At 52.2% G+C, this 13,043-nt stretch overlaps 1 protein-coding gene across 3 annotated transcripts in view; it reads left to right on the forward strand.

Annotated features, from left to right (window-relative positions):
- The window catches only part of GMEB2 (glucocorticoid modulatory element binding protein 2), a 13,531-nt gene extending 927 nt beyond the window's left edge, over window positions 1-12,604 (forward strand). The window contains exons 2-9 of one of the 3 annotated variants that reach the window (XM_031058086.1): window positions 4,158-4,255; window positions 5,011-5,141; window positions 6,524-6,627; window positions 7,892-8,049; window positions 9,260-9,331; window positions 9,827-9,964; window positions 10,487-10,609; window positions 10,790-12,604. In XM_031058086.1, the coding sequence (XP_030913946.1) occupies window positions 4,158-4,255; window positions 5,011-5,141; window positions 6,524-6,627; window positions 7,892-8,049; window positions 9,260-9,331; window positions 9,827-9,964; window positions 10,487-10,609; window positions 10,790-11,436 (1,471 nt within the window). In that variant the 3' untranslated portion in view covers window positions 11,437-12,604. Of the gene's footprint in view, window positions 1-4,157; window positions 4,256-5,010; window positions 5,142-6,523; window positions 6,628-7,891; window positions 8,050-9,259; window positions 9,332-9,826; window positions 9,965-10,486; window positions 10,610-10,789 lie in introns of those variants that run through there. The other 2 variants (XM_005422182.2, XM_031058087.1) reach the window with 2 other exon arrangements.
- The last annotated feature ends 439 nt before the right edge of the window (window positions 12,605-13,043 follow it).

The following is a 13,043-nucleotide window of genomic DNA, read 5'->3' on the forward strand; positions in this document are numbered from 1 at the left end:
AAAGAGTGTTGCCCTGAATGGAGAGGCACTGCTCAAAAAAAAAGGTGCAGGTCTGATTGTTAAAGTGCTGCTGTTTTGCCCAATTTCTGCCTTTTTTGTTGGCATTTTATATTCAGGGCTGCTGTTTGTTTAGGTCTGGTCTGTTCATTGGCAGGTTGGCCATGGCCTAAGAGTCTGGCTTGAAGGCCCACATAGCAATGGACTCTTTGCTTTATTTCTCTGTGGTTTTTTTGGGTGGGACAGAGCCTGGAGCCGTTTGTGTGTTTTGTTCTTTCAGTGGGCAGAAAATCCAAGTTCACACCTGGAGCTGCATCCAGGCAGGCTTGTCTGAAATAAGTGGGTGTTGAATGGCTGTTTATTGCTCTCCGGAGGTGTTTGTCTGCTTTTCTCAGACGTGTCTTTGTGTCAGTGCCCTGGGGCTTTGGGCAGGGCAGAAGGTGACCGCTCAGTCCAGGGGCGTTCCCCTTGTGCTGCTTCAACTGAGATAAAGCCCATTAATAGATGAAATTTTGGTAAAGAATGGGCAGGACAGGCAAAAGCAAGAGCTGTTGGTGCTGGGATGGGCAGGATCTGCCCTGCTCTTCCTCCACACCCTGGGTCTGTGTTTCCAAAACCTCTTCAATTCCCAGAAGAACAGTGATGGTGGGGAAGAAGGGCTTTACTCCTCTTGTTTTCTGTCCCATGGAGACTCCCTTGTCTCCCTCAGTGGAGAAGCAGCCAGATGTGACTCTTGGGATGTGGCTGCTCTTGGATGCAGAGTGGTTTCTGGTTGTCATGTGGCTCTGAGCCTCTACAGACCCATGTGCAGCATTGTGGGAAAATGGATCATGGCAGAGGCTGGCTCAGTCAAGTGGTTTCCTTTCACTCTGAGTTCCCTTCCTGTTTTTCTTTGGAAACCTTTTCTCACCCTCCCAGTGTCCCCTGGATGGTCAGGGGCAGGACAGCTCCATGCAGCACAGAGAGGAATGCTTTCATTTATTCTTAGCTGTGAGCAGAGATGTCTTGGCATGGATGAAGAGATTCCCTGAAGGTTTTCCATGCATCTCTCTGGAGAAGAGCCCTTGGACAGGCCCTTTGCTCCCCCATTCCTGTGGATGATAGTGGGTTAATGGAAAGGGTGTGAATTTTGGTGTCACAGGGTAAAACCTGCCTGACTCCCCTCGCTGAGCAGGGCAGTGGGGCTGGTGGTGGGTGGCAGCACGAGCCACCCATGGTCTCTCTGTGGCCTTGGACAGTTGCCCCTACCAGGCTGTGCTCCTCCTGGGGCAATACCACAGTGGTGCTGGCTCCTTCTCCCTTTCCCTCTGATTTCCCTCTGGTGTCAGGAGAGCAGCTGCAGGCACGGCCTGGGATCTCTTGGTGTTGGCTCAGTCACCGCTCACATGGGGAGCTTTGTTTGCCTGGTGTGACACTTAAACCAAACTCAGCTTGGGGGTCGGTGCCTTTTTCTAGTGCTTATCTGGGTATGGGTTTGCTATTAAAGAAACCCTCTGTAAAACCAATTGTTAAGAGCTTAATTAGTTCATGTGTTCTTAAGGAAAAGGCTGAGGGAAATGGGAAAATAATAATGAGCAAGAAGCTTTTCTCTTTGGTCTGTGAGAGGAGGGGATCTGTGCTTGATGGTCTGATGAGGTACATGTATTTCTGATCAGCACAGGATTCTGGGGGAGAATTTTCTCTCTCAAGTTTCCAGGCAAGGCAGGAGCAGAAAAGAAAGGAGACGCCAGCCTGCTGAGTTATCTGCACATGCTTTCTTCTCTTCCTCCCATCTGGTGTACGGATCCTCCTGGGGAGGAAGATGAGAACCATCCTCCCCTGCCTTCGTCATGGCAACTGGCAAAGGCAGGGCCAGCTGGGGGGCTGCACTGCTGGGGCTTGGAAGGTGTTTTTGTTTTCCCTTGCCTCTGCCTGTTTCCCTGGAATGGGATGGGAGAAACAGCATGGAGACACTCGCCTTTTTTTGTGGTTTTTTCTCTTCCCCACGTGTCCATGGCAGACACAGACTTGAGTTGCCTGAATTTTTCATACAAGCTGGGAGTTGGTTTGTTTGTTTTCCTCTGGAGGTTAAAGGCGTGGGCTGGGTTATTCCTCCCCATCCAGTTGCACCTTTTGGTCGTTTTTTGGAGCAGTGCAAATGTGGTGGAGTCCTGGAGGAGGCTCTGAAAGGTGCTGACTTTTCTGCTGGAGGGTTTCTTCTGGGTAAGTTGGTGGAGGTTCTTGATCTGGAGGCAGGTCAGGGCTGTGGGGTGCTGGGCTCTGCATGCAAGAAGGGGTTGCTTTCTCTGGCACCCTGCTGAAGTGCCACTGCTGGCCTTTCACCTGGAGAAATGCAAGAACCCAGCAGCAAACTGATGAAAAACCCCAGGGTGGAATTCTTCTGTTCTTCTGTCAGACTGCCACTTGTGTAATAATCACCTGGGTGCAAATGCCTTAGCTCAGAGTTTACCTTTTCGAGTCCTTTCATGCTACCCTCCCCATGCTCTGCCAGGCCTCTGGGCTGGTGGTCACTGTGAGCTGCAGAGGCAGAGCTGTGTCCATCTTCTTTCTGTCACAGCAGGAGCTGTCTGCCCTCTCTGGAGCAGCATCTGAGCCACTCACCTGGTGAGGCTGGCCTGCCGCCCACACCATTCCTTATCTCTGTGCTGCTCCCCACAGGTACCTGCCCTGCAGCTGCTGAGGGGAGGGATGCTTTGAAGCTGCAGTTCCACCCTGGAGCTGTGTGTTAGGAGCCCAGAATGGAAAAACCAGTTGCTCTTGAATTTCCTTGTCCCCGTGGCATGGCGGGCGAGAAATATGATTGCCAGTGAGTCAGTAGGACTGTCTTTTAATTCATCCATGGTACCAAACTGAGGGAGGTTTCAGGTTTATTTTCTCTGTGGAGTCTTCCTAGGGAGTTTATATGCCAAAGTATGTGAAAAGCTAATTGTGTTTCTCCCCCTGCCCCTGTGGATCAAGCTTTCTGCAGCTAACACCACCAAACATACATCTTAAAAGGAGGGTTGACTTAGATTAGATATTAGGAAGAAACTGTTCCCTGTGAGGGTGCTGAGGCCCTGGCACAGGTTGCCCAGAGAAGCTGTGGCTGCCCCATCCCTGGAATTGTTCAAGGCCAGGTTGGATGAGGCTTGGAGCAACCTGGGATGGTGGAAGGTGTCCCTGCCCATGGGAGGGGCTGGAACAAGATGAGTTTTAAGGGCTCTTTCAGCCCAAACCATTCTGTGTTTGTATGAAAACCCATTAGGAATGGTCCCTGCTGAGCACTGGCTGTGAGGTACGGGTGGATCCATAAGGGCACCAGTGTGGGCTCCCTCCCTTTGGGACCTCACCTCCAAAGCCAAGGGGGTGAGGAGCATGTCCCACATGCCAGCCAGAAGTGCCTGTGCTCTCTGAGTGTGGGAAGCTCCTTGGAGGGGCTTGGGGCTCCATATTCCTGTACCTGGGATGGGAGAACAGCGATGGGGTGGGTGCTGTGCAGGACCCACTGTGTGACTCCATGGGCAAAGCACCCAGAGAAGATGGAGATCCCAGCGTGGGGACAGTGGAAGCTGCTGGATAGCCAGCTATTAATGAATGTCATGGATATATCAAGTTTTAAGAGGCTCAGAGATTGTATTGCAAGGGTCTGTAACTCATGTTATGTTATCTCTGCTCACAGATCTGCTCTTGGCGTTTGTCGAACTCCTTTATAGTGTCTCTGTGGCTCCTTGAGGTCCTGCTCCCTGGAGCATCCTGCATACCAGGGGGTTCAGCCAGTCCATTGCCCAGACAGCAGCAGCATGTTTCACACATGTTTTTCCTGGGGAAATCTCAGGCAAAGCTTCCAAAGGCTGGCAGTGACTTCTGAGCAAGGGGCTGTGCTGACAGCATCTCTCCATGCCAGCTCTCCAGCATGGGCTGGGCTGGAGGCAGATCCACAGGGTTGGGATTAAAGGGGAGTGAGAGAGAGCTGGCCAGGCTGCTGACAGGGGCTTGCCTGCTGTGGGGTTCTTCATCTCCACATGAAAAAATGGAGCTGAGCCTCTCAAACCCAGAGCTGACTCTTAGCTCTTGTGGGAAAATGTGATCCAAGGGACTTGTGAGGCAATGTCTCCACAGGGCATCGGGTGTGGGGGTGGCACAGCCACATGGCTTAAGAATGCCTCTGCCTCTCTTCCCAGCGGTGACATCAACGAAGACACTCTGGAGACTGAAAATGCAGCTGCTGCAGCTGCTGCTGCCTTCACAGCCTCCACAGACCTGAAGGAAGCGGTTCTAGGTAGGTCAGCTCTTTCCATAGCCCCTTGGTGGCAGCTGCAGCGCCCCAGTGTGCCCCAGCCCTGCGCTGGGGTCAGGTGGGACACCCCAAGCACTGCTGTGCAGAGCTGCTGGGGCCCCGGGGGTGTTCTCTTGTGGGCCTTGGGGATGCCATCCCAGGGGTGCCAGCGATGCTGTCCCAGCATCCAGGGGGCTCGGTGACCAGCAGGGAGCTGGCAGTGGCTGGCTGGGCTGCTGCTGCCCTCTCCTGGTCTGGGATGTGTCCCTGTGTCCAGCCATCCCTGGTCCTGCCATTCCAGCTTGCCACGGGGGTGTCAGTTTTGCAGCAACTTGCTGGCTTTGGTTGCAAGTAAAAGTGAGTTTAGGGAGCAAAGACTGATCAGCTGGGCTAATGTTGACTTGAAACCAGTTTTACTTTAAAACCAAGGGTGACTCCACCCAGATAACATCATTCTCTTTTATCAAGAATGGATGACTTCTCATATTCCCTGTGCTCAGCTGCAGCTGGATTGGCATGAATCTTACTGGGCTGTTTTGCCTGAGAAATTTGGGTGTTTGGATACTTTCATAGCAAAGTGCAAATGAGTGGTGGCCACAAACCCCAGCACACCCCAACATGCATCATCTAGTTGTTTTGGTTTTTTTTTTATATTTCTGAGTTTCAAAACTGTCATTGCATGTGTGGCTCAGGCATGTGAATCAGGAGCTGTGGCTCATGTTTCTCTTTGATCTGTCCCTTCCTCTGATCCCTGTGAGAAGTGAAGATGGCTGAAGATGAGGACAGTTTGGAGGCAGAGATTGTCTACCCCATCACCTGTGGGGACAGCAAAGCCAACCTCATCTGGAGGAAGTTTGTGTGCCCTGGAATCAATGTGAAGTGTGTGCAGGTGAGGACAGAGAGCCCAGCACTGGACTTGTGCTTTCCCCTTGCCCACATTTTGAGGTGACCTGGCTTGTCCTGGTTGTGATAAGCTTTGATCAGCTGCTTTACATCTGAACCATGTCATGGTAGTAAAGGATGACATTTTCCTGGTGCTGGGGTACCTGATATTTGTCCTGACTATATTGTGTAGTTCTAGCTGGAGAGATGGTGCCTCAGTTTAATGTGTTATTGAAAATTTGAGAAATTTGGGCACTTGCAGTGTCTGCTCAGTTGGGAAGTGTGAGGAGTGTATTGATTGAGGACCTACTGAAGAGTTGCTGCTGTGTGCTGGATCACTCATGGTTAAAATTTACATGAATTCAGGAACATGGCACGAGTGAGTCATTGCTGGCATTTGTACACAGCCTAAACAATACCCTGCTGAGGGAGAGTCTCCTTGGGTTCCCAAAGGATAGTCCTTGCCCTTCCCAGCAGAGGTGGTCTCCTCTATCTGTGAGGCAAAGGATAGATGCTGCTGCCTCCTAAAATGTGTCCTCTCTGCACAGAAGCCCTTGTCCTTGTTCAGGGATGCAGTTTCTCATGCAGTGAGTTGTTCTGTGTTGGTCAACATGGCCATGGAAAAAAGGAGGTCTGGATTTGGGAAATCCTTTGAGATGGGTTGTAAGGCAGCTCTTAAGAAAACTGGGTCATGATTGGACTCAAGGATCTTGGAGGACTTCTCCACCCTTAGTGATTCTATAATTCTGTGATCCTGCAGGTTGCTGTTGGGTTCAGGCACAGCTGGGTGTGTAGGGCAATAAAAGAAAGGGAAGAGTTGGCACGGTGTGTGCCAGCTCCCTGAAGCTGGTTTGCAGTAGCAGTGGGTGTGCACGGCCAGAGAGGCCAGAGGTTCCCTGATACCAATGGTTGGGCTTGGGAGCAGAAGGTCAAAGACCAAATGGGCTTCTTCTCTCTCCCCTGTGGGGCATAACGTGCCCGTGGACCCAAATGTTAACAGTGCAGCCCAGCTTTCACTGAGTCCATTGTCAGTGGGAGCGTGAGCAGCTCCCTGCTGTTAATGATACTTTGCAAGCTATGGGTGTTTTCCCAGCTGTCCTGCCTGAGCTGGGCAAACTCACACACGCCCGAAGCCCTGGCTTGGAGCAGCTGTTAACTAACCATTGGTGACAGCAGTGTTGGCTTTAATCTTTCTAACTTGGGCAGTGTTCTCTGGGGTGGGGAGTGCCTGGCAGCCATGTGGTTTGGGGGTGCTCAGTGGCACGTGGAGGCTGCAGACACTGTCAGGCACTGGGAAATGCCAGCAGGCTGCAGCTGAACCCTGCTCACAGGGCACCTTTGGCTCGTTTATGGCTCGTGGCACTGATGTTGCACCCCTGCCTTTTGCAGTTTCACGATCACCTCATCAGCCCCAAGGAGTTTGTCCACCTGGCAGGCAAGTCGACCTTGAAGGATTGGAAGCGGGCGATCCGGATGAACGGGATCATGCTCCGGTCAGTGCCTTCCTCTGTGGCTCTGGCCACTGCTGGGGGATTGTGGTGGGGGGGAGCACAACTTTGGAATGGCAGGTTTGCTGGTGAGGGAGCAAATGAACCACTCTAAACGTTTGTTGTAATGACAGCCTGGTCCCAAATGTGGTCAGTCCAATGGCTTTGTTCTGTCCTTGTGCTTAGGGAATAATTTGGGGCAAGAAATATTTCTCTAGCCTTTTCAGGCCTTGAACCACACTGAGTTTCCAGCTGGTGTAGGGACATTGGAAATTTTAATTGCTTCTGGTGGTTGGGCCATGCTGTCTGTGGATTCTCGGCGTGACTCACCAAATGAAATCAGTCTGGTCATCACCAATGCTCTGGTTGCAGCACTCCTGCTTGACATCACTTCTAAATAAGTCCTTGGCAAAAAAAAAAAAAAGGCTTCTTTATTGCAAACATTTCTCTTCTCTAGTATTAACTACAATAATTCAATTCCTCTATGGTCCTCCTGAACACCAGCCTGAAACTGTGATTTAATTAAAGTCTTTCTCTGCCTTTGGACAGGATTAAAAAAGAATCACCTCTTTCCCCAGGAACTGTCAGTGGTTTTGTGCTCTTTTCACAGGGTGACATTGCCTTTCCCTGTATTATTCTACTTCAATGCAGGCATCTCCTGTATTCCTTTTAAGCAGCTTTTGCTCCACATAAATTTTGCATAATAGGTTTAGGCTTTGTCAAGGCAGGGCTTTGAGAGGGGGGAAAAACACTTCAGGGGAATGTCTGAAGGCAAACCCAGCATCCCATGGGAGCATATCTCTGGAAGCTTAGGTGGTTGTTGGCCAGCAAGGCCTGGGAATGTTTTGGAGATAATGTTCTTGGGTTGGAAGATCCTGTGTTCCAGTGTTGGCACTCCCTTTGAATGAGATGAGAGACCTGATTTTAGTTTCTAAATAGGGTTATGTCCTATCTCCTTTTGAGCTATAGAGTCAAAAAGGCAAGAAAGAAGCTCCCTGTGGTCTCACCCTGAACTGAGACTCCAGCTGATCCTTTGGTTGGAAGCTGGGGCTTTGGAGGGGATGTGCTGGTGGCCCCAGTTAGGGGCTCTCTCTTCCCCTTCCTTCCTCAAGAAATGAATTAGTCAGTCCCAGTAAGGGCTCCTGCTGGCTCTGCCTGCTCTCTTGGTGTTTTGGGACTCAGAAGTTTGGGGTGAAGCTGCCAGGAGCAATCTCAGAGCTCTTAGCTGTTGCTGATGTGCCTGTCCTTGTGCTTGCTCCCTGTCTTTCAGGAAGATTATGGACTCAGGAGAGCTGGATTTTTATCAGCACACAAAGGTCTGTTCCAACACCTGCCGGAGCACCAAAATTGACCTGACAGGAGCCAGGGTGTCCCTGACCAGCCAGACATCAACAGAGTACATCCCTCTGACTCCTGCCTCTGCTGATGGTACGTGCAGCCCTTCCTCACCCTCAGCAGGGCCTTTGGCACATCAGAGCCCATGAGTGCCACGTAACCAAGGTTCTTGTAGCTGCCCCATCTCTGGAAGTGTCACAGGCCAGGTCGGACAATACTTGGAGCAAGCAATCTGGTCTAGTGGAAGGTGTCCCTGCCCATGGCAGGGGGTTGGAATGAGATGAGCTTTGAGGTCCCTTCCAACCCAAGCCATTCTCTGATTTTATTAATTTGACCTATAATTACAGGTATTTGTTTAATTGGAAAGCATTTTAATTTTTAAATAATTCTGTATTTAACTCCTTTTGCCCCTGAGCATTAAGAACAGCCCTGAAAGTGCCCCACACCCCAAGCTCCTGGTGGTGCCTCTGGGACAGGATAAGCCCCTTGGCTGGCTCTGCAGAGCACCCATCCACCACATCCTGCTGTTGTGGTGGGGAAGCTGAAGCTGATGCACAGCCCAGCCCACTCCAAGAGCCCCTGTTAAACATGAGCTCATTAATGGGAGATGTTTGCCAGCTGCTGGGCTGTGCTGAAATAACCAGAGCCCTGGAAGCTGTGGAGTAAAGGAGCAGAGGGACTGGATTTAATGCCTGCAACTGAGCATTCCAAAGGCTCTGCACAGCTCTGTGGGGCTCTGGCCACATTCCCATCCATCCTGCTCCTGCACATGGCATGAATGACGCCTGTTCCCCGGCTCTATGGTAACAAAACTGCTGAGATTTGGCAGAGCTGGAGGGAAGGAGGGACCCCCCCTGCATCCCTGTGCAGCAGGGGGCTGCTCTTCCCTTGGAGGCTTTAGAAACCCTCCAGACAAATGGTGGCTGGGTAAAAAGGGCTGCCAAAAAATCAGACTCTAAATCTGTTTGACTTTTGCCCTGAGCAGTGCTGGTGTGTTTTCAGGAGGGAACAGGAGGGAAATGCTGCTCTCAAGCGTGTGTTCTTGTGCTGCAAAGGTTGCAGGGGCAGTCCCTGGGGATTGCATTCTTAATGTAGGAAAATAAGTACAGCTGGCACAGCAGCCACTTGGGTGTCTCTGTTCAGCATTGAGATCTGCATTCAAACAGATGCGATCCTCTGCAATATAAAGGAGAAGTACAGAAATGCAGCAAGGGAGTGCTTCCTTTGGAAACAGCCTGTGAAAATACAGGGAAAAATCAGGACCTGGGAATTTTTTTCTCTTCTTTTTTGCTATTGGTTGCAGTGAACGGATCCCCGGCTACAATAACCATAGAAACATGCGAGGATGCCAGTGATTGGAGCACCAGCATTGGAGGTATGGCTTGGCATCCCGCAGGGCTCGCTGGGTGGAGGAGATGTGGGCAAACAGGGAAGCAGCAGGGTAAGGAGCAGGAAGGACCCTCTTAGCAGAGCAGTCTTGCATGAGCCTCCACTGGGATTATTCCTTCTGTGCTGATGGAATGTGTTACATCCCTCCGGTGTGCGGGCTGGCTGCGCAGCCTTGCAATTAAGTTGTTTCCAAGCACCAACATATCAAAGCCAGGGCCAAATGTGGCTCTGGGGGAAAAAAATTCTTATCAGAAGGGTCATAAAATCATTCTCCTTGGTGCTACTGGCTGTAGCAAAGTGTCTTGTTGGTGTGGGAGAGGGTGGGAAGAGCATATCCTCCTTTGTGTCTGTGCTCTGGGTGGGCTTTGCCCCAGCCCGGTAGGACTACACCCTGCAGGGGTGTCCACAGGGAACCCATAGCAGATTACCATTAAACCCTGCCAAGGATTTTGAGGTTCTCCATTGCTTCCTCTTTCTCCAGATGACACCTTTGCTTTTTGGCAAGGTCTGAAGGACAGTGGTCTCCTGGAAGAAGTGATCCATGAGTTCCACCAGGAGCTGGTGGAGACCATGAAGGGCTTGCAGCAGCGAGCACAGGATCCCCCGCTGCAACTCGGGGGTAAGGACGTGGACATGGGTGGTCAGTCATCTTGGGAGAGGGGCTTGTGGATGTTTTTATCCTTAGGGGTATCTGGATGGCATGATAGAGACATAGCTCATCATAAGAAATCTCATTTCTGGCTGATTGATGAGGTTGCGCTTGGGGATAATTCAGGTGACCTCAGTTCTCCAATTCCCCGTGCCTGGGGCTTCCTCTCTGCTGGCTCTGGGTCTGGACAAATGCTTGGCTTGGGAATTGAGGTGGAATTTAGGCCATTGGAATAATGATGCAGCAAGCAGCTACTGTGCCAGCAGATTTCTTATCACCCCTCCTAGGCAGGAGAGGACTGTTTACATGGCCAATGACCTCTTGCCCTTTCTCATGGCTTCTGCCTTCTCCTCTTCCCCAGCCTCTTGCATTATCCTCCCGCAGATTTTGGCTGTCTCAGCTGGACATGTTTGTTGTGTGGCTTTTGCCAAGCCACAAATAGTTTGCGCAGGGAATTTTGCTTCCTCAAAGATTCTCTGTCTTGTTTTTAAGATGCTGTTTTACTCAACAACGTAGTCCAGAACTTTGGGATGCTGGATCTGGTCAAGAAGGTCCTGGCCAGCCACAAGTGCCAGATGGATCGCTCGAGGGAGCAGTACACACGGGATTTGGCAGGTATGCCCTGGACACAGCAGTGTGGCACTGGGCATTGCTGCCGGTGCATTTTCTTTTGGGCTGAGAAAGTGGGGTTTGTGTTAAAGCTGATGGTGTTAAACCAGCCACACAAGGCATTGCCACAGGCCTCTGGGAAGCTTGTCCAGGATCCAAGCTGAGCCAGACCTCTTCTCTCTCCAGCTCTGGAGCAGCAGTGCGACGAGCACCGCAAGCGAGCGAAGGAGCTGAAGCACAAATCACAGCATCTCAACAACGTCCTGATGACCCTCACACCCGTCTCTGTTCCCACACCTCTGAAACGCCCCAGGCTGACCAGGGCCACTTCTGGACCAGCTGCCATCACCTCCCAAGTTCTGTCCCAGCCAGCACAGCTCACTGTCACCCCCGGCGTGCCAGTGTCCCAGATTGCCAATCTCCCTCTTGGCAAAGTGGTCTCAGCCCTCCCTCCTTCGGTGCTGGGGAAGAGCCCGGCCCAGCCCCCCGCCGCCAGCTCCCCGGCCTCCCCTCTGCTGGGGGGGTACACGGTGCTGGCCTCCGCCGGCTCCACCTTCCCCGGCACTGTGGAGATCCACCCGGACGCTTCCAACCTGACGGTGCTGAGCACGGCTGCGGTCCAGGATGGCAGCACAGTGGTGAAGGTGGTGAGCCCCTTCCAGCTCCTGACCCTTCCAGGACTTGGCACGACCATCCAGAATGTGACACAAATAGCTCCCGGTGGGAGCACGGTGGTGACTGTCCCGTCCGGTGCCGCCGAGGCCGCCGGGGACGAGCACGCTGCCGCCGCCATCGAGGTGACCGCGGTGGCCGACGAGGCGGAGCAGAAGTGAGAGGGGGGACTTGCCTGGAGGGACGCTGGCCGTGCCACTCTGGGGGGAACTGCCTCTTCTCTGGCTGCGCTGTGGGACGAGGAGCGGTGTCATGAGGGGCACGGGCTAACAAGACTCGGAGCAGCTCGTGTTGGGAGCAAAGAGGTTCAGGTCAGAGGGAAGGAGGGGGGAGGAAGGATGCCTGGAGAAGGGAAAGGCAGAAATGCTCTGCCTTGTTTGGAGGAGGGAAGAAAAAAAGAGCTTATTTTTTTATAAAGCTTTCCTCCCCTGTTCTCTTGGAGTAGTTTTGCTGCTCTGGGTCGTCAGCCCAGCCTCATTGGCTGGCGCAGCTGGAGCAGTGTCCATCGGAGGAGTGGGCAGGAGCAGGGAGAAGGTGGTAGCAAAAGGGAGCTGCCGAGGGATCTGGTGTGCAGGGAGCTGGCTGCTCCCCATCCCTAGGGGCTGCAAGAGTGGAGAGGGATGCCAAGAGCAGGAATTCTGTGGATGTGTACAAACACTGACACCAGGCAGGGCTCTGGCAGCATGGGCACAGGCCCTGGGAGGTTGGGTTTTTTGCCTCACACTGGCTATGGGTGGCAGAAATAAGTGGGAGCTGTTGTGACAGTGGGCATGCTGGTTGCCCAGGTCTCCTGGGGAAGAAGCAGCAAGACAGGAACCAGAGGGCTGAGAAGAGCTGTGACTTCTGAGGATTTGGGGTCTTTTTCTAGTTTTCTCAAAAAAAAAAAAAATCCATTATTGGGATTTTTGTAAGCCACTGGCGATTTTTAAGCAAAGCCCTGGTTGGGAAGCTCGTTCTGCATGGCAGAGCCGTGCTGCAGAGCGTGCAGAGCTGAGCCCCATGGCCGTGCTCCAGGGAGCTCACACTTCCTCACAAGGCCAGACCCTGCTGTCCCCAGTCCCCAGCATCCCACGGGAGCAGGACACTGCCATTCCCTCCCTGCTGGGTTCAAGCAGCCATTCTGTAATGGGGAGGTCAGCCCCCAGTTCTCCTTCAGCCACCCCACTCACTGCAGCTCTCACCAGGCCCTGTGCCAGGGCCTGTGTGTCTCACGCTGTCTCCGGCTGGGAGGAGTCGGGTGCTTGGAGTGTTGGGGTTTTCCTAACTTGATCTGGCAACAGCAGCAACGACAGGTCACTTTATTGAGTAATAAATATTTTTTTGAAAGAATGTTACCGGTTTATTGTGTTTTCTATGTCCAGGTATAACAGCTGGGATTGTGAAATGGGGCTGAGGCAGGACAGGAACACACTTTACTAAATATAAATGTACGTGTCCTCTGTGTTCCCTCTGGCCGTGGGTGTGCAAGGAGCCTGAAACGTGGCTCCAAAGTCTGGTTGTCCATGGCACGGCTGGGACTGGCTGCACCCAGTGCTGATAACCACTGGTCCCCAACCTGTGGTTAGGAGAGTTTTGACACGTAATCAGGAAGAAAAGTGATCTATTCCTCTGAAGCATTAGATTTTGTTTCGTTTTGGCTGAGACTCAGCTGAGGCCGCAGCTGATGAGGAGGAGTCCTGCCTTATCAGAGGTTTTTCCCTCCCAGCTGGCTGCTGTTAAGATATCACCGTCATATCTCTGTACTTGGGACAGCAGTAGCGTGTCAGAC

This window comes from Geospiza fortis, unplaced genomic scaffold, assembly GCF_000277835.1.
Source record: "Geospiza fortis unplaced genomic scaffold, GeoFor_1.0 scaffold188, whole genome shotgun sequence".
Classification (NCBI taxonomy): domain Eukaryota; kingdom Metazoa; phylum Chordata; class Aves; order Passeriformes; family Thraupidae; genus Geospiza; species Geospiza fortis.